The 21,075-nt window shown below is 52.7% G+C and overlaps 1 protein-coding gene across 1 annotated transcript; it reads right to left on the bottom strand.

Annotated features, from left to right (window-relative positions):
* Positions 1 to 2,124: 2,124 nt before the first annotated feature.
* WNT5A (Wnt family member 5A) lies at positions 2,125 to 19,490 on the bottom strand (the record flags this gene model as incomplete). The annotated part of the gene is given in 7 exon segments (XM_082848104.1): positions 2,125 to 2,583; positions 12,440 to 12,732; positions 17,180 to 17,430; positions 18,713 to 18,846; positions 19,255 to 19,305; positions 19,307 to 19,393; positions 19,395 to 19,490. Coding segments are annotated over 7 exon segments (1,371 nt in total).
* Between the last annotated feature and the right edge of the window lie 1,585 nt (positions 19,491 to 21,075).

Genomic DNA, 21,075 nt, shown 5'->3' with positions numbered 1-21,075 from the left:
GAGCCACAGGTGGCTGAGGTGATCTGAGGGCCACCCGTTCCCACGAGGGCTGCAGGAGATGTGTACCTTTCCCAACTTTTAAAGCAACAGAAGTCTGAGATAAGAACACAGTTGATGGTACTCTTTGCAAAGAGGTGTCCTGGTTTAAAAAACTTTTTAAACTAGCCATACATGTTGTGAGCTGGATTTTCCTCAGGGACTCAAATAGGTACTATCAGGTCTAATGGGCACCAGTTTCCACTCTGCAAAACGCATGAAGGAAAGAGAAATGCCGACAATGCTTCCGAGTGTTGAATTATCTCTTCATTCCCACGTCTGTGATGAATAAGTAATGCCCTCTCCAGAAAGGGTACAGAAAAGGAGGATGGGGCGGGGAAGATAAAAGAAATCTTCAAACCAACAATGCACATGAGTATAAGACCTTCCGGATTCCTCAGAAACAAGGCTGCTCCGTGATGCTCAGGGCGTGATGGCATGGAGGCCACAGCCCCAGCTCAACTCAGAAACCGTCTGGAAAAATCCCAATTGGATTGCAATGGAGGACGACAAGGCTCTAGACCCGAGTAAACTGTAAATCTAAATCACTGGCTGCACTGAGATATAATTATATCTATATTTATATATATATATGTATATATATATATATATATATATATATGTATGTTATATACAAGAGACTGAGATATCAGGCACCATTAAACCACATTCCCCCCCTTATAAATGCAACTGTTCAAGTCCTCTAGGAACAGTTCTGGGGTACACCTGCAGGGTAATAGGAAAGCGTGAGTGGAGAGTCTAAACACAGGATCATAACAGGGAGACGCTGCCACACCTCTGTGAAGTCCATTCGCCAAGTAATGTCATTAAAACATAGAAAACTCCTGCTCCTCAGAGTAAAAGTTATAGGGGAAAACCAAAATCCCTAAGTAGCAAACTGTTTCCCAAGCGGAGCTCCTATGTTTCATTTCCTGTGCTACTATCAGAGGGGACGCAGTGGAGCTGCCGTTTGGAAACGTGGCCGGCGTCACAGCGCAGCAAGGCATGGAGGAATCGGGTAGGGCGCGGGGTCAAGTAGGGAGGGCGGATGTCACGTTTCCCCCTCAAATAGGTTTTCTGCTCTGGTGCAGTGCTGAACTGCACGCAATTACCTTGTAGCTCGGGCTGAGGATCTGTGAATGGAATTCATTTATTATTTTCATTGTTATCATTTATTAACCAAGTATCCCTAAGAAAATTACAGTATATTTTCCTTTACAGTCAAGTCAACCTCCCTTGCCCTTCTCCAAACAAAAAGTCTAGTACCCAGAATCGCTCGGGGATCCTTTTCCAAGTGGATAACCTAATTCCCACAACAGCGTCAAATCACTGACTTAATATAAGGAGTTGTTAAGTTTTCTCTTTTTTTTTTAATTTCTGGGGCTTCCCTCCCTGCTCCCCAAGTTTCAGTAGCTAGTAGAATGGACCATCTGTAGATGGAATGTTTGAGAACAGTGCGACACGTGATAAACCTTTTTCTTTAAGGGATATGAGATTTTTCCTCTCAGACTTTAAATACCATTTTGGAAATGTTTCAGGCTGGCAGCCCCTGGGGAAGGGGCGGGGGGGTGTGTGGGTCTCATTGTTTTGTTTTTTTTCTCAAGACCTTTCAACTTTCACCAGAGCACCGAATTCCTTTTAGTCACAGGAGCTAAGTCACGCATAGATCTGTACCACCCTCTTGCAGCTGGACGCTACCTGTCCCATATGACCCCATAGTTGAGACAAAGAAAACAGTGTTTCCTTGACCTTCCAGATGTGCACACATCTAACTTAAGGTGTGCGTTATTCCCCCCTCATCCTATATACCAGCAAAAGAAGTCTTGTCTTACTTTTCAATGATCCACAAAATAAATATTTTCTTGGTTCCCACCCCCCCCTTTTTGCCAAATAATAATTATAATATTAATAATAAACCACAGAGTTCTCAGATGGGAACAGAAAAAAAAAAATGGTTCCGGTTGCAATTCTTGGGGACAAAAAATAAACAGTATTAAAGACAACAACAACAACAGAATCACTGTACTTTCTATAAATAAGTGGGTCCTGGGAGTGGGGCTGGGTGACAGGCGGGCGGCGGGGTGCCCACTACTTGCACACGAACTGGTCCACGATCTCCGTGCACTTCTTGCACTTGACGTAGCAGCACCAGTGGAACTTGCAGTGGCAGCGCTCGGTCTGCACCGTCTTAAACTGGTCGTAGCCACGGCCGCAGCACATGAGCTCGCAGCCGTCCATGCCCTCGGACGTCTTGTTGCACAGGCGGCCCTGTGTGCCCAGCGAGCCGGTGCTCTCGTTGCGCACGCAGTAGTCGGGGCTGGGGTCGATGTAGACCAGGTCCTGCGTGGTGGGCGAGTTGAAGCGGCTGTTGACCTGCACCAGCTTGCCCCGGCTGTTGAGCCGCATGGCCGCTGCGCTGTCGTACTTCTCCTTCAGGGCGTCGCCCACCTTGCGGAAGTCGGCCAACTGCAGCCAGCACGTCTTGAGGCTGCACGAGCCTGACACCCCGTGGCACTTGCAGGCCACGTCCGCCAGGTTGTACACCGTCTGTGGGGAGAAGGGGACAGTCAGCGGGCGAACTCACCCGGGAGCCCAGACTCGGGCGGGGGTCGGGTGACCGAGCTCCCCGGCTGGGTGGAGCCCTGGTCACCAGCTCAACCTGGGCCTGGGCTACTTCCCCCTGTCCTCCATGACCAGGAGCCTTGTGTTGCCTTCTTTAAAAAGTCTGCAAAATAAATAGCCTCTTAGCCCCTCATTATTACACATCGTCATAATAAACAACCACAGTGTTTGAATGGGAGCGGGGAAAAAAATTGGTTCCATTTGTCTCTTTTTTTTTTTTTTTGCAGGGAAGAACATTGGCAGCAACTCATACGTCTTGAACACTCAGCCCAGAGCTGCTATCAGTTCCTCACCTGCGTCACCTGGATTCATCCTCACCACCAGCCCACGAGGGAAGAGCTCTATCATCTGCATCTCACAGAGGAGGGAAGCGAGACCCAGCAAGGTGAGTTACTGACCCAACCACTGGGAAGGAGCGGGGGCGGGGGGCAGGATTTGAACCCAGGCAGGTGGGCTCCAAGCTCATGCTCATGACTTGGCCCTGGGCACCCAGCTGGTAAGTGGCAGGGCTGGGCAGGTGTCCAGCCCAGGTAGGATCAGGGTTCAAATCTTTCCTCACTCTTACTATCACTACTGCTGTGTGGCAGGCACTATCGTAAAAGCCTTTACACTCTTCATCTCACTTAATGCCCCCAGCGAGGTTGTAACGTGGCCTGGATTAGATGATGGCAGTGACGGAGATAGAGGGTAAGTGGCCCGCACAGGTCGCACAGCTAGAATGTGGGAGAACCGGGTGTGGACCTCAGGTACCCTCACTCGTGCTTCTCGCACACCCCCTACTCTCTATCCGCCCCTGCCTAGGAGAAAAGCATTCATCTTGGACCCAGGCGGACCTGGGTTCTGTCCTAATCTGTCCCTGAATTTAGGCACCAGGCTTCACCATTCTGAGCCTCCGTTTTCAATTTGGGAAGGGCACTGTGATGGTTGCAACCTCACAGCACGGTTGCAAGGATAAGATCAGGAGATGCATGAAAGTACTTAGCAGGCAGGATGCAATCAGTAAACCTGGTCTGCAGGGTGACCGTCTGGACGCTGGTCCTGGGCCCTTGCCCAGTCACCCTGGCCTCGCAGTAGCAGCACCTATGGGTCTGGCCTCACGGTGCTGTGTGCCCAGCAGTCTGGGAGGTGGCGGCTGCCTATTTATAGTGCCGACTGCCCACAGTTCCTGTGCCAGTGACCCTCCAGAGCCAGCGTGCCGCTGGCACGCTGCACAGCGCCTGTCAGGAACCTGGAGGGCCAGAGTGAGTTAGAAGGCTGCTTCGCCCAGAACAGCTACCTTCTCCCTCCAGGGATGCATAAGGGGCTTTCCTACAAGGGGAGCGGAAGTGTACTCCCTTGATATGAAGTGTTTCAGTCCCGCAGCTAGTCTGCAGAAGGGTTTTGCAAACCCTTCTTTGTAAGCTTCGCTGCCCTTTGAGGAAAATCAAAAGCTAGTGTCCCAGGGAGACTCTAATGTGACCTCCTGGCGCGGCGTCTCACTTTCCTCCTCCCAGCCCCGCTACCCCACAGAAAAACTGTCTTCCCAGTAATCTCACCCACCAGAATCCAGGCACAGGTCATTGCTCCAATTACAAAATTTCCAAAAACACTCCCCCTACTTAAAAATCCAAATGTTAAATGAAGTTCTATTGAAGGGGCTTTTCCCACTCTCCAAAATCCCCTCTCTCCACCTGGAAATCCCTTGACCTTCTCTTCTTGGTTGCTATAAGCCCCTAAGGATTTCTCTCCATGAGGGAAGCCGAAGAAATCCACAAAGATGGATGAAAGCACCAAACAGGGGCACAGTGGGGCGCAGAAGGGTCAGCCATACCTGTCCTGGAAGCGTTTCTGGTCTGAGATGCTGGGCACCCGGCATGCAGCGTAAGGTGATGTGTCCCTGATGAGGGCAAGACCAAAGTCCTAGGGTCCCGGAGAGAGCGGGACTGGCATGCCCACTCCATGGCGCGGGTCGGCTGCCGTGAGGGGTGAGTCCACGCACACTGCCAGCACCACGGCAACGGGCGGCCTCGGAAAGGAGGGGCCGCACTCACCGGGAGCAACCACCTGACCCCTCAAGGCACCACAGGTGAAATTCTCCAGTTTAGTCTTTCCCTGAGAACCGCCCCCCCCAAATAGTTAAGATCAAATTTGAGAAGAAATAGGTTAGCTGGAATGATCTAGATAATCTTTGGCTTCCCTAAGTCCTTTGCTTCCAGTAACTAAGCTATCATTTATCAAGCACTTACCTCAGCCCTTCAATTGAACCTTATGAAATTGGATGTCAGAAACGGTGAAGTATTGGTAATAAGGTACAATCTACTATGTGATGCCAGTGAGTCCTACAGCAACCCCAAGGGATAGCTAACGCCCATTTAACAGATGTGCAAATGGGGAAACGGAGGCTCAGAAACAAACAGACAGAAAGGGATTTTAACCTAGATGTCTTTAATCCCCACAACTATGGCCCTTTACCCTCGAGCTGTGACGCATTAGTTTCATTAAAAAAAAAAAAGCGCCTGGGCTTACAGGTCAATCCACTAATTCTCCCCACGGGCTTGAAGTGGTTCTCCAGCCTCAGTTTCCCAGTCTTTAAAATGAGGGGGTGTGGATGAGGGGCCCAAAGGCTCCTTCCAGGCCTCTAGCTTCACTCTGTGATTATCGTCCCTTTTCCTCACCCCAAAATACAGAAGACTGAAATCTCTGACCAGAAAGTTCCTGGCATTTACCTTGGGTTCTGTGAAAAAATAATGGCTCTGGTTTTCAGTGCTGCCAAAGTTAGGAAAAGTTTTCACCCCTTCATTATAAAGCAGCCATAAAGTGCCATGTGTTTAACCACAGGAAAAAAGGGTCTTTTTTAACGATTGTGGGCGAGCCTTTCACATCCGCATCAGGGGAAGGAAAGAATGAAACCGGGAGACTGGGGCTACCTGGCAAGGATTTCCTCTCTGCACACTACTGAGTGGCTCTCTCCCCTCTCCAGAGCATCTCTCTGCAAATTTCTGAGTGGCTCTCTCACCTTTCCAGAGCATCACTCTGCACACTTCTGAGTGGCTGTCCCCTCTCCAGAGCACGTCTTTGCACACTACCCAGTGGCTCTCTCCCCTCTCCAGAGCACCTCTCTGCAAATTTCTGAGTGGCTCTCTCACCTTTCCAGAGCATCTCTCTCTCTGCACACTTCTGAGTGGCTGTCCCCTCTCCAGAGCACGTCTTTGCACACTACCCAGTGGCTCTCTCCCCTCTCCAGAGCACCTCTCTGCAAATTTCTGAGTGGCTCTCTCACCTTTCCAGAGCATCTCTCTGCACAATTCTGAGTGGCACTGCCCTCTCCAGAGCATCTCTCTGCACACTTATTTTTTTTCTTTTTTTGTGCTACGTGGGCCTCTCACTGTTGTGGCCTCTCCCGTTGCGGAGCACGGGCTCTGGATGCAAAGGCTCAGCGGCCATGGCTCACGGGCCCAGGCACACCGCGGCACGGGGGATCTTCCCGGACCTGGGCACGAACCCGTGTCCCCTGCATGGGAAGACAGACTCTCCACCACTGCGCCACCAGGTGAGCCATCTCTGCACACTTCTGAGTAGCTCACCCCTCTCCAGAGCATCTCTCTGCACACTTCTGAGTGGCGCTCCCCTCTCCAGCACATCTCTCTGCACACTTCTGAGTGGCGCTCTCCCCTCTCCAGAGCATCTCTGTCCACACTTCATTTTTTTGGTGCTGTTTTTGTTTTGTGTTTTGTTTTGTTTTGTTTTTTTTGCGGTACGCGGGCCTCTCACTGTTGCGGCCTCTCCCGTTGCGGAGCACAGTCTCCGGACGCGCAGGCTCAGCGGCCATGGCTCATGGGCCCAGCCGCTCTGCGGCATGTGGGATCTTCCCGGACCGGGGCACAAACCCGTGTCCCCTGCATCGGCAGGCGGACTCTAAACCACTGTGCCACCAGGGAAGCCCTCTCTGCACACCTCTGAGTGGCTCTCTCCCGTCTCCAGAGCATCTCTCTGCACACCTCTGAGTGGCTCTCTCCCTCTCCAGAGCATCTCTCTCTGCACCTCTGAGTGGCTCTCTCCCCTCTCCAGAGCATCTCTGTCCACACTTCATTTTTTTTTTGCGGTTGCTTTCGTTTTGTTTTTTGTTGTTTTGTTTTTTTGTGGTACGCGGGCCTCTCACTATTGCGGCTTCTCCCGTTGTGGAGCACAGACTCAGGACGTGCAGGCTCAGCGGCCATGGCTCACGGGCCCAGCCGCTCCACGGCATGTGGAATCTTCCCAGACCGGGGCACGAACCCGTGTCCCCTACATCGGCAGGCGGACTCTCAACCACTGCGCCACCAGGGAAGCCCGCTCTGCACAATTCTGAGTGGCTCACCCCTCTCCAGAGCATCTCTCTGCACACTTCTGTGTCGACCTCTCCCATCTCCAGAGCATATCTCTGCACACTTCTGAGTGGCTCTCTCCACTCACCAGAGCACCTCTCTGCACACTTCTGAGGGGCACTCTCCTCTCAACAGCATGTCTCTGTTCACTTCTGAGTGGCTCTCCCCTCTTCAGATCATCGCTCTGCACAGGTCGAGTGGCTCACCCGTCTCCAGAGCATCTCTGTGCACACTTCTGAGTGGCTGTCACCTCTCCAGAGCAGGACTTTGCACACTACTCAGTGGCTCTGTCACCCCTCCAGACCACCTCTCTGCACCCTTCTCAGTGGCCCTCTCCTCCTTCCAGAGCATCTCTCTGCACACTTCTGAGTGGCTGTCCCTTCTCCAGAGCTCGTCTTTGCACACTACTCAGTGGCTCTCTCGCCTCTCCAGAAAGTCTCTCTGCACACCTCTGAGTGGCTGTCTCGCCTCTACAGAGCACCTCTCTGCACACGTCTGAGTGGTTCTCTCCCCTTTCCAGAGCATCTCTCTGCACACTTCTGAGTGGCTCTCCTCTCTCAAGGGCAACTCTCTGCACACTTCTGAGTACCTCACCCCTCTCCAGAGCACCTGTCCGCACACTTCTGAGTAGCTCTCTCCCATCTCCAGAGCATCTCTATGCACACTTCCTAGTGCCTCTCCCCTCTGCACAGCATCTCTCTACACACTTCCGAGTGGCTCTCCCCTCTTAAGAGCATTTCTCTGCACACTTCTGAGTGGCTGTACCCTCTCCAGCGCATCTCTCTGCACACTTCTGAGTGGCTCTCTCCCCTTTCCAGATCATCTCTCCGGACACTTCTGAGGGGCTCTCTCCCTCTCCAGAGCACCTCTCTCCACACTTTTGAGTGGCTCTCTCCCCTTTCCAGAGCATCTCTCTGCACACCTCTGAGTGGCTCTCTCCCCTTTCCAGAGCATCTCTCCGGACACTTCTGAGGGGCTCTCTCCCCTTTCCAGAGCAACTCTCTGCACACTTCTGAGTGGCTGTCCTCTCTCCACAGCACGTCTTTGCACAGTACCCAGTGGGTCTCTCCACTCTCCAGAGAACCTCTGTGCACACTTTGGAGTGGCTGTCTCCCCTCTCCAGAGCATTTCTCTGCACACTTCTGAGTGGCTGTCTCTGTCTCCAGAGCACCTTTCTGCACACTTCTAACTGGCTCTCCCCTCTCCAGAGCATCTCTCTACACACTTGTTCGTGGCTTTCCCCTCTCCAGAGGATCTCCCTTCACACCTCGGAGAGGCTATCTCCCCTATGCAGAGCATCTCTCTGCACACCTCTGAGTGGCTCTCTCCCCTCTCCAGAGCATCTCTCTGCACACATAGGAGTGCCTGTCCTCTCTCCAGAGCACGTCTTTGCACATTATTCAGTGGTTCTCTCCCCTCTCCAGAGCATATCTCTGCACACTTCTGAGTGGCTCTCCCCTCTTAAGGGCATTTCGCTGCACACTTCTGAGTGGCGGTCCCCTCTCCAGAGCACCTCTCTACACACTTCTGAGTGGCTCTCTCCACTCACCAGAGCACCTGTCCGCACAATTCTGAGTGGCGCTTCCCTCTCAACAGCATGTCTCTGTTCACTTCTGAGTGGCTCTCCCCTCTCCAGATCATCGCTCTGCACAGGTCGAGTGGCTCACCCGTCTCCAGAGCATCTCTGTGCACACTTCTGAGTGGCTGTCACGTATCCAGAGCACGTCTTTGCACACTACTCAGTGGCTCTGTCACCCCTCCAGACCACCACTCTGCACACTTCTCAGTGGCCCTCTCCTCCTTCCAGAGCATCTCTCTGCACACTTCTGAGTGGCTGTCCCTTCTCCAGAGCTCATCTTTGCACACTACTCAGTGGCTCTCTCCCCTCTCCAGAAAGTCTCTCTGCACACCTCTGAGTGGCTGTCTCCCCTCTACAGAGCACCTCTCTGCACACGTCTGAGTGGTTCTCTCCCCTTTCCGGAGCATCTCTCTGCACACTTCTGAGTGGCTCTCCTCTATCAAGGGCAACTCTCTGCACACTTCTGAGTGGCTCTCCCCTCCCCAGAGAATGTCTCTGCACACTTCTGAGTACCTCACCCCTCTCCAGAGCACCTGTCCGCACACTTCTGAGTGACTCTCTCCCATCTCCAGAGCATCTCTATGCACACTTCTGAGTGGCTCTCTCCCTTCTCCAGGGACTCTCTCTGCACACTTCCTAGTGCCTCTCCCCTCTGCACAGCATCTCTCTACACACTTCTGAGTGGCTCTCTCCCCTCTCCAGAGCATCTCTCCGGACACTTCTGAGGGGCTCTCTCCCTCTCCAGAGCTCCTCTCTCCACACTTCTGAGTGGCTGTCTCCCCTCTCCAGAGCATCTCTCTGCACACCTCTGAGTGGCTCTCTCCCCTCTCCAGAGCATCTCTCCTGACACTTCTGAGGGGCTCTCTCCCCTCTCCAGAGCATCACTCTGCACACTTCTGAGTGGCTGTCCTCTCTCCACAGCACGTCTTTGCACAGTACCCAGTGGGTCTCTCACTCTCCAGAAAACCTCTGTGCACACTTTGGAGTGGCTCTCTCCCCTCTCCAGAGCATCTCTCTGCACACTTCTGAGTGGGTCTCCCCTCTCCACGGCATCTCTCTGCACACTTCTGAGTGGTTGTCCCCTCTCGAGAGCGCCTCTCTGCACACTTCTAACTGGCTCTCCCCTCTCCAGAGCATCTCTCTACACAAGTGTTCGTGGATCTCCCCTCTCCAGAGGATCTCCCTTCACACCTCGGAGAGGCTATCTCCCCTATGCAGAGCATCTCTCTGCACACCTCTGAGTGGCTCTCTCCCCTCTCCAGAGCATCTCTCTGCACACTTCTGAGTGGCTCTCCCCTCTTAAGGGCATTTCGCTGCACACTTCTGAGTGGTGGTCCCCTCTCCAGAGCACCTCTCTGCACACTTCTGAGTGGCTCTCCCCTCTTAAGGGCATTTCGCTGCACACTTCTGAGTGGCTGTCCCCTCTCCCGAGAATCTCTCTGCACACTTCTGAGTGGCTGTCCTCTCTCCACAGCACATCTTTGCACACTACTCAGTGGCTCTCTCCACTCTCCAGAGAACCTCTGTGCACACTTTGGAGTGGCTCTCTCCCCTCTCCAGCGCATCTCTCTGCACACTTCTGAGTGGCTCTCTCCCCTCTCCAGAGCATCTCTCCGGACACTTCTGAGGGGCTCTCTCCCCTCTCCAGAGCACCTCTCTGCACACTTCTCAGTGGCTGTCTCCCCTCTCCAGAGCACCTCTCTGCACACCTCTGCGTGGCTCTCTCCCCTCTCCAGAGCATCTCTCTGCACACTTCTGAATGGCTCTCCCCTCTCCAGAGCACGTCTTTGAACACTACCCAGTGGGTCTCTCCACTCTCCAGAGAACCTCTGTGCACACTTTGGAGTGGCTCTCTCCCCTCTCCAGAGCACATCTCTGCACACTTCTGACTGTCTCTCCCCTCTCCAGAGGATCTCTCTGCACACCTCGGAGAGGCTATCTCCCCTTTGCACAGCATCTCTCTGCATACCTCTGAGTGGCTCTCTCCCCTCTCCTGAGCTTCTCTCTGCACACTTCTGAGTGCCTCTCCCCTCTCCATATCATCTCTCTGCACACTTCTGAGTGGCTCTCCCCTCTCCAGAGCACCTCTCTGCACACTTTGAGTGGCCCTTCCTTCTCAAGAGCAACTCTCTGCACACTTCTGAGTGGCTCTCTCCCTTCTCCAGACCACTTCTCTGCACACTTCTGAGTGGGTGTCCTCTCTCCAGAGCACGTCTTTGAACACTACTCAGTGGGTCTCTCCACTCTCCAGAGAACCTCTGTGCACACTTCTTCGTGGGTCTCCCCTCTCCAGAGCATTTCTCTGCACACTTTTGAGTGGCTGTCCCCTCTACAGAGCATCTCTGCGCACCTCTGAGTTGCTCTCTCCCGTCTCCAGAGCATCTCTCTGCACACTGCTGAGTGTCTGTGCCCTCTGCAGATCACGTCTTTGCACACTACTCAGTGGCTCTCTCCCTTCCCAGAGCATCTCCCTGCACACTTTTGAGTGGCTGTCCCCTCTACAGAGCATCTCTGCGCACCTCTGAGTTGCTCTCTCCCGTCTCCAGAGCACGTCCCTGCACACATCCGAGTGGCTCTCCCCTCTCCAGAGCATCTCTCTGCACACGTCTGAGTGGCTGTCTCCTCTACAGAGCACGTATTTGCACAAACTCAGAGGCTCTCTCCCCTCTCCAGAACATCTCGCTGCACACCTCTGAGTTGCTCTCTCCCTTCTCCAAAGCCCTCTCTGCACACTTCTGAGTGTCTCTCTCCTCTCAAGAGCATCTCTCTGCACACTTCTGAGTGGCTCTCCCCTCTCTAGAGCATCTCTCTACACCCTTCTTTTTTTTTTTTTTTTTTCCTTTTTTTGCGCTAAGCGGGCCTCTCACTGTTGTGGCCTCTCCCGTTGCGGAGCACAGGCTCCAGACGCGCAGGCTCAGCGGCCATGGCTCACGGGCCCAGCCGCTCCGCGGCATGTGGGATCTTCCCGGACCAGGGCACGAACCCGCATCCCCTGCATCAGCAGGCGGACTCTCAACAACTGCGCCTCCAGGGAAGCCCTCTGTGCACACTTCTGCGTGGCTCACCCCTCTCCAGAGCATCTCTCTGCACACTTCTGAGTGGCTGTTCCTCTCCAGAGCATCTCTCTGCACACTTCTGAGTCGCTCTCTCACGTCTCCAGAGCATCTCTCTGCACACCTCTGAGTGGCTCTCCCCTCTCCAGAGCACCTCGATGGGCCTGTTGGTCAGACCTATATAAAACTCCAGTCTGATAAAAATGCTCCTCGTTTTGGTAGAACTTGTGTATCTGAAAAACCCCGAATCCATCATGCCTGCTATCTAATGACACGAGGAGGGGCACGAAGAAAGCAGAGGGGAAGGTAAGTAACCCTGGAAGCTTGGGTGAGGGCCTTATGAGCTGGGCACCTACTGGCATAAGTAACTCCCCTGTCCTCCATTTAAGCCCGGCCACAAACTTGATCCCGGGCGGAGGGCAGCGAACGTCAGGAACATTTTTATTGGTGAGCTGGCCTGGCCAGCCCTACTGTGGGACCAATTACAAAGGCAAAGAAAGCTCTTTCTCAGGCCAGGTCAGGAGCACCTTGGCTGGAGGGGGCCGAGGCGGGATGCTTCCCCTCCAGGAGGCCTTTCTGGGGTGTCCACCCCTCTCCAGGGAGGCCTGTGTGTAGCTGCTTGGGGAGGGGGTGGGGGGAGAGTGGAAAGAGAGCAGCAGTGAGAGGCGGGGAGAGACCGGCAAAGCTGGGACGGGAGGCAGAGACGAGAAGAGAGGGAGACCCAGACGCAGAGACAGAGAGAGAAACGGAGAGTGGAGCACAGCACCGCCCGCCCCCAGGAGGGACGCGGCGGCGGGGATGCTCACCCTGCGGCCGGCCTCGTTGTTGTGCAGGTTCATGAGGATGCGCGCGCTCTCATAGGAGCCCTTGGCGTGGATGCGCTCCCGCTCGCGCGCGTCCACGAACTCCTTGGCGAAGCGGTAGCCGTAGTCGATGTTGTCGCCGCAGCCGCCCCACAGCCAGTCCCGCGGCAGGTCCTTGGGGCGCGCGGCGCGGCTGCAGCCACAGGTGGACAGCTCGCCCTCGCGGCAGGCGCGGCTCATGGCGTTGACCACCCCCGCGGCGCTCACGGCGTACGTGAAGGCCGTCTCGCGGCTGCCTGCGGGCGAGGACGGGTGAGTGGGCGCCCCGCGCTCCGCAGCCCCGGCCGGGGCAGTGCCGCAGAGGGCGGGTGGCGGGGGACCGGCTGGCACACCGCCGAGCCCCCGCTCCTGGCTGGGGAACGAGGACGCCCTGAGCCTCCGCCCACCACCACCACCACCACCACCCCCCCCCCCCCCCGAGGGGGAAGGCGGGAGACATTCCCCCCACACACGTAGAAGCGACACATGACAAAGGAGTAGCATTCCTGGTACCTCTGCTCTGACACTTCAGAGCCCAAGGCAGGATTCTAAGCAGTGCTGGCCTGATTTTTCTCTACACCTCTTATGAAAATATTCCAAACTTATTTTCCAAAATGCCCAGGAAAGAAGTCACTGAGGGAAAACGTAGACTTGGGGTAGACTTCCTTACACTTAGTTTAATGTTTGGTATTATTTTCATTCTGAGTTACCTACAGGGCAGGAGCATGGGAGCTGCGAGGCTTAGAGCTCCTGCAGCAGCCCCTGCCCCACTCCCTGCGGCCTCGGTGGTTGCAACCCGTCTTTCCCATCCTCCATCCGCAGCATCTAGCCTGTCTCAGAACAAGGCTCCTGACTTTCCCAGAGGACGTTTCTAAACTGGTCCCTAGAGAGTTTTAAATGAAACTCGCCTCTTCTCAAACCCCAAGCTGACCGGGCTGACACGTCTCACGTAGGTGAGTGAGTGTCTACTTTTAAAACAGCCCACAGTTCCTTAGTGTCACTTCTGCAGCTCCCCAGCAGCCTCTGACTCCAAGTGTCAGGATAACAGCAAAAAGGAGGAACAAAAATAAAAAGGTTCTTCTTCCCCAAACTTGTAAAGAATATACAGGCCTAGAGGAAAGAAGTTCTCTCCTTCCCTAAAACGTGTAAAGAGCAGCTCCCTGTCAAACGGTTCTATGGGAGCCCTATGTGTAAGGACAAAAGAAGAGGTAACCATAGACCACCTCCATCTCCACTTGTATGTGGAGGCATTTCTAACATGTAACTAACAAGAAGTCACTTAAAGTATTGTCCTATGAGAGAGAAAGGGTTAACACCCGGCCAGCTGAAGCTGGACCTGGGGTGGAGGGGTGGAAGCGGGGGCAAGATGAGGGGGGGTCCTTATTTTCCTCAACTATAAAATTAAGGGTATTGAACTAGATGCCTAGGGAAAAAAAGGGCCCCTTCTGGCACTAGAATCTCTTGACCGGAAACGGTTGCTCCTATACTTAAAGAGCTTGCTAACAATCTTTTTCTTTTGGGGGGGGGGGGTGGACAATGGGGGAGAGCACAAGCACAGCTGACAACAGGACTCAGCCCCCACCAGAAGGCCCATCGTGCGGGAGGACGGCTCTGCCCAGGCAAGTGTCCCCCAGGCTGCCCTTTTCTTGGACTTCTGCTCCACACTTCAATCCACAGCCATTTGTGATCTCCCTTCCAGGAATAGTGATGGTTCTGATTTACCAGAGCTTCCCTCCCACATTTTAAAAATGAATAACTTGAGGACTGTCCCGGTGGTTGACAGGAGGATCCAGAAAGTTCCTGTTGGGGGGGGGGGGGCGGCGTGGGGGGGGGGGTGTTACATCTGCCTAGCCTGAATTGGCAAGGCGGAGAACAGCAAGGGAGTGGAGAGAAATGAGGAGAGCAGACAGATTCTAGGGAGTGATTTGAGGATTAACGCTGATAATATAGAAAATGCTGTGTCCCTGGACGGGAGACTTGTAGAGTAAAGCGGTAGTCTGAGGAAGAGAGAGAAAAACAATCCTCTGGAGACAGAGAAAATAAACCACTCTCCTGTATAGATAGAGCACAAAAGGGCTTTTACGTAAAACACAATAACGCTGCTATTTTCATAAGTCTATCTTGAACGTATCCTTTTTTTGCCCCAGAATACAAACCTGGTAGAAATCTCTAAGCTAACTGGTCATTGCAGGGAAACGTCAGCTTGGAAAGTGCTCTTTGGCTAAAGCCTGTGGATACAGTCATCCTGGATGGAACGCTGCTGGTCCAGTTACGGCTCCCGCCCTGTGAAATCTGCATCTACTCCTAGTCTCACCCTCCTTAAAAATGGCGCCTTTCTTATACATCTTTTCACAGCATGGAAACAAAGATGAGACAGAGACAAAAGCTGGAAGGAAAGGCTAGCATGATGAAAAAACGAGGAAGTTTCCACAATGAAGAGTGGGCCCTTTATGAGGCGATGGTGTACAGCGCCTGGACTGGCCTTGAGAAAGGAGGTAAGGGGTTGGGGGTGGCAGCCTGAGTCAGACACTGGCCCCATCACAGGGTCAGATTCTCAGGGACAAGAACTGGCCTCCATGTCCCTGCTGTACTAAGTGCTCTGGAGTGGGGCACCCACACACCTAGCATCAAAGGTGTTTTAAATTTTCCCTTAGCTCATTCTCTTCCAACATACCGTTAAATAGAAAAGTGAAAGCTAAGTAACTTTTCCACTATTGGTGTGGGGTCCATGTTTCTCTTGCATAAAAATCTATTCTGCTTTTTCTTCTCTCCATCTCTCTCTTTTTTTTTGAAAGGCTCTGTCTGCGTTCACCCGAAAGCCACCCAGCAGCTTTCTGCTCTGAGACCTTGGACACCTGAGGATCCTTGGGCAAGGTGCTCCCAGGGCCTCCGTGACTTGCTAATAGGATCTAGGAGGGCTCCCTCCTCTATGGCCGCCACAAGGTTCCACTCCCGCCCAGTTCGATTCAACCTAGACAGTGCCACACAGCTGAGGACCAGAGAGTCGACTTCCAGGGGACAATTAAATACAGGCCTTTGTACCAAGGGGTTCTGCTTGTTCCCTGAGGAAGCAGGCTCTTTGAATCTTGGACCACATTTTAAATAAATCTTCAGCAGAACTCAAATCCACTTAGCAAATGATAGCTTATTCTGAACATGTTGGCCCAAAACAGACTACGCAGGAAGAGGATCTTAAAGCTGTGCTCCAGTGACTACCCAGAAAAACAGTTCCAACTGCTGTCTTCCTTCCTTGCTGCCATCGGAGGTGTATGATTTTTCACTAACTCATATACATGTGAAAAGCCACTCCCATAGTTTAGTTTGAGAGGAAGGCAGATAGGGGGAACATATAAGGCAAAGGTGACGGGGAAAGCTGACAGGTCACCATTCTGATACAGCCAAAAAAAAAAAGTTTTTGGGTCACTCACAATATCAAAATGCAGCAGAATTCGAGCTTCACTACACTGCCAGTTAACTACATAAGGCAGCCCATAATCGGGGAAAACTCCGGTGTTCCTGAAGCTTAACTCCTAGAGTCAGAGTCAGAGCCCAGTACATACATTAGCACATTTTAATCATTAACAGGAAGGACAAAGCCCTATGAAACTCTGCAGGCTGAGGCTGCAGACCATTGTCCCATTCAATTAGAGGAACGGCTTCCAGTCCTGTATTATTTTAGTTTATGAAGCCGCTTGGCTCAAACATCCGCTGACAACTCTGTTTTGTTCTCAATGAATGCACTTTTCAGGGTTTTTAAAAAAGCGTTTTATCCGTCCATGACGGACATGAAGCCAACTTTTTATCTTCAGTCAGTATAAATAGTTAATTGCTTTGATAAATTGCTTCTTATTTTAGGAGTCAGTCACTGCAGTCATATTAATTACACAGGCTTGTTTGCATAAAAGTAAAAAGAGACCGAAAATATTCACTAGAAAACACAGACAGGACCACATCTGTCAGACTGTAGCCTATGCTATTCAACCAAACCAGAGGCAAACTGATGTGCCAAGTTCTTTGCCTTTAGCCCAGTTTTAACGCCGCCTCCTGCCTGAATGGAATAGCAAGTTCAACAACACATTTAAAAATAAAGCATTGGACCGTGAGCCGTACGTTAAAACTTTTTAAAGTTTCTAGGCTGAGATCTGAAGCACGTGCCTTTATATCAATCAATGGCCAACATCGCAAATGTAAATTGGATCACATCTGATTAAACTTCTTTCTGGGACTAAAAATAAAGCCTTTAACATATATATATATATCTTGATAGCCTTAGGAAATATCTATATTAGGAAAATTGAAACCTTGTTTACTTCCAACACATCCAGCATTCTGAGAGATGACAGTTCTTAGTCTGATGCTTGGGCCACTTTAAAGTGACTCAGCTTTCCTCCTCATCTTTCGAGAGACCAAAATAAGTGTTCTGCTACTACTATTTTAAACAAAATGCTCTTTAGAAAAATTAAGTGTGCAGAAAAATGAAGGTGTCTTTGATGCCCTCCCCCATCTCCTGATTTGGGTCAACAAGTCCAAAACTTATAATTAGATGTGGGGACAGGCATGCACACAGCCATAATGACAAAATTCCCAAGCCACCAGCCTGCTGGAAGACTCCCTCCGTATCAAGCTTGTAAGTAAGTAACACTAAAGACTTCTCCTAGGAGAAAAGTTTCTACATATTTAAAAATACATTAAATGGTTTCCTACCTATCTGCATGACCCTGCCGAAGACTGAGGTGTTATCCACGGTGCTGCAGTTCCACCTCCGGTGTCGGAACTGATACTGGCATTCTTTGATGCCTGTCTTTGCGCCCTCTCCGATGTACTGCATGTGGTCCTGATACAAGTGGCATAGTTTCTTCTGTCCTTGAGAAAGTCCTGCCAGTTGGCTGCACAGAGGCTGTGCTCCTATGATATATACTTCTGACATCTGAACAGGGTTATTCATACCTAGCGACCTAAAAAAGGGGGGGAGACGTGCATTCAAGATTTACGTGAACTCTCAAGGTGGGCCCCCTGAAAACATGTCAGCAATACATAGTTTTAAGCACACAGATGCTTTTTCTCTCCTGCTTGTCCTCATGACAGAGTATGAATGAGAAGGGCTTCATAAAACTCCTCTGTTTAAACTCCACTCAGAAAACAGAGGTATTGTGTAGTCCCCATCCCGCCATCTGGCTCCCCCGTTAGAGTTTTCACTCCCTTCCTTGCCCCTCGCCGCCATATACCTGAAGCAGAATTTCACAGAATTCTGAAATCCACACCAGAGAAGGGGGAAATGGCAGTTCGGGGTACGGGCCTCTGACATTAAAGAAAATGACTCACTTTGCCCCACAAACTGGACCGAGCTGCCTGGAAAAATGTATGAATGCCGAAAGTAGACACAATTAGACACGGGTGGGAGGTAAGACAGCAGTTCCTTCTGACTGACGGAAGAACAGTAGGACAAGTGTGCTGAAGAATACTTGTCCTACCGAAGAAAAATTCCGCCCGTTCCGGACATTTTAAAAGGGCTCCTTATGTGATTGTGAAAGACCCAAGACAGGGTATCCAGTGAACAGAAGTCGTGTTTGACAGTCGGAAAAATGCTGTTCATTTACAGCGAAAAAGTATCCAGAACGCCGTCAAAAATAATCCCCTGGATATACTGCAGTCTATCTTCAAGGCCCCTGCCGGCAAGAAACCCTCGTTTAGGGACATTCGACTACTTCAAGTTGACCTCCTTTTGATCAAATTTCAAGCCCCAAATACGCACTTGGAGGTTAGCTGTCTTCCTACAACTCTGCCTACCTCAGACCCTGAAGGTTAATAACCTCAAGTGACAGAAAATAAACGCTGGAACTCACTTTTACTGCCTCGAGGTGGCAAAAAGTAAATTTTATAGATAGGCTTACAATTATTAGAGAAGTGAATTTCGGTTCCCCTTTATTACATGATGTCCTACAAGCATACCTCTGAACAAGGACCTCATAGAAAAAGGTCTGAATTTATAGGTTCTGATTCCCTATGGAGCTAAGGATAAGCTTCAAAGCATTAGCAAATTAAAAAATGTTTTGATTTAAAGATACATATATATGTATATATATATACCTGTATAAGAGATATATATATATATATATATATATATATATGTATGTATGTATTAGATAAATGCACCCAAACTCACGACTCAGCTTTAAATACTGCAGCATTATACAAACGAATCTTTAAATAAAAGAGTATGCACATAGAAAAACTTACCACCAAGAATTGCCTTCTATTACGACCTGGGCGAAGGAGATAAATATGGCCAAAGCCATTAGGAAGAACTTGGAAGACATTGCCCTTCCAGCCGTCCCCAAAGCAACTCCTGGGCTTAATATTCCAATCGACTTCTGGAGAGGGAAGAAAGGAGCAGATGTTTATTGCCTCTCAGATAATTTTCAAGCATACAAGTTTAAACAACGGAAGCATCCGGGGTCTCTTAAGTTTACTGCTGATTGACTGCGCTTCTCCTCCGTGAGTTTTTTGATGGCAAGATATAGGCAGTTTCTTTTTCCAAATTAATCCACCCACGCAACCTCACCAGGAAATCTGATTTCGCTGGGATCCTGCGCGCGGGGCACGCCAGCGATTACAAACATGTCTCAATGCTGTTGAGTCAGAACCCCGGTGCCAGGCGCTGCCTCCTTCCTGCTTGCTCACGTCCCGCACCCCCTCGCTCCCCTCTAGTTCGCGCTGCGCTGAGTCCCTCCTCGGGAATTCACTCAGGAACCCGCTGCCACCCTCGTCCGCTCCCCGACCTGGGCAGAGCAACAAGTGGAGCCGGAATTAATTCCATGGGCGAGAGGAGCGCCAAAGGCGAGAGGATCGCGCCGCCGGCGGCTGCGCAGGAGGCGGAGTGGCCGGGGTGGGGGGTGGGGGCAGCACGCGGGGGGGGGGGGGAGGGCAAGGGGTGGGGGGCGAGGCCCCCGGGAGCAGCGCGCGCGCGAGTGCCCAGCTGGGAAATGCGGCTCCGAATTAACATCGTCTGTTTCATAATCAGTTTACGGCCCGCTTTGGGGCCAGCCACTTCCAGAGGGGGAAGGGCAGCCCGGGTTTCCTTAGAACGCTCTTCAGCCAGACTGGAGGGGGGAGAAGGAGATGGGGGGGGGGGCACAGGGGATAAGGGGGAGAGCGAGCTGCTCTCCCAACCAAGGAAAGCGGAAAACAATGCCCTCTCCCCTGCCTTCGGCCTCCTCCTTGGACTCAGTGTACCCCAGAGAAGGGATATGCCCCAGAGGAAAGAAGGAGGTCTGGGTCCAGCTGTCCCGAGAGACGGGATCCCTCGGCCCTCCCCGCAACCGTCCCCCAAATTCTGATTTTCTCACTCCCCCTACCGCCCCCCTCCGATCTCCACTCCTGGCAGCTGCCACGGAGAAAGGGGAAAGGAAGCCAAGAGGGACTCCAGTTTCCTTCGGTCCTGGTCTGGAGTTGACCATCTCTCTATCGCGACACCGTGAGCCTGGTCCTGGAACAGCGCTACCCCACCCTCCAGCCCAATTCAGACTTGGTTGGGTCAGTCCCGAAAGGTGAGGGTCCAAGGCGAGGCCAGAGCCGGTGCGAGTGAGCCCCCGCCGGCGGGGCCAGAGATGCTCCCGCGCCTCAGCTGAGTCCCTGCATTCCAGGGCGCCAGGGCCCTTGGCGGCGAAGGTTCGCGTCGTGAAGAATTTCGGAGGCAGGGGGCGGCCTTGGAAGCTTCCGCTGCCGTCCTCCCCACTGGTGACTTCTCCACCTGTAGGCGGCGGCGGAGCGAGGCGGCGGAGGGTGCGGGTGGGAGGAGCGGGTTTCCAAAATCCCCTTTTACATCTCTGATAAGGGTAACCCGGCCGCGCTGCGCCGCCCGCAACCCCCGAGGGAGCCCCTTCCTCGGAAAAGGGAAGGTGAGCCTCCTCCCGGCGGCAGAACGGCCTGGCCTGGAACCTGCGCCGGAAAAGAGATCGAGGGAACCTAGGCAGCCGTGGAAACGCGAAGGGGCTCGGGAGCGCGCCGCAGCTTTTCCCTGCCAGCCGCCCTTTCGGCCCAGACTCCTTGGGGCTCCTCGAGAGGAAATGCTTATGTGGTCCCAGTGCCCGCTACCCAGGGCTCCGCGCCTGTGTCCCACTCGTCCCTAAAACGCCGCAAAGCCCGGGGAGCATCCCGGAGAATAGAAACCTGGGGTTTCCCCAGCCCAGCAGAGAGAAGGCTCCGTCTTCCTCCCCACCCCCGCCCCAAGTGTCAAGTTTCCTCCAGGGGAGGGGGCTGGTTGCGAGGGCTGCCTTCGCGCGCGGCCCAGGCTGCGAAGTCTCCTCTCCCCAGCGGCGGCCAGGACCGCGCGCGCACACATTCATACACACACTCACGCACATTCACACACTCACTCGTCCACAGACACACACGCTCCGACGTGCTTCCAAGGAGGCGGCAGAGATCGCTGCGGGCCGCGCGCACTTTCCGAGCTTCCCGACGGGCGGGGCGCGTGGGGCGGGGAGCGGGCAGTGGAGAAATTGGTAACAGATTCGGCGGATTACTGCGGATCTCTTTGTTAGAGGCGAAGCCACACAAACCGAACCCACTCTCGGCCCGACGACCCCGGGGCGAGTCCA

Source organism: Leucopleurus acutus (genome assembly GCF_964270905.1).
Source record: "Leucopleurus acutus genome assembly, chromosome: 10".
Lineage (NCBI taxonomy): Eukaryota > Metazoa > Chordata > Mammalia > Artiodactyla > Delphinidae > Leucopleurus > Leucopleurus acutus.
This window is presented reverse-complemented; position numbering and strand designations above follow the sequence as displayed.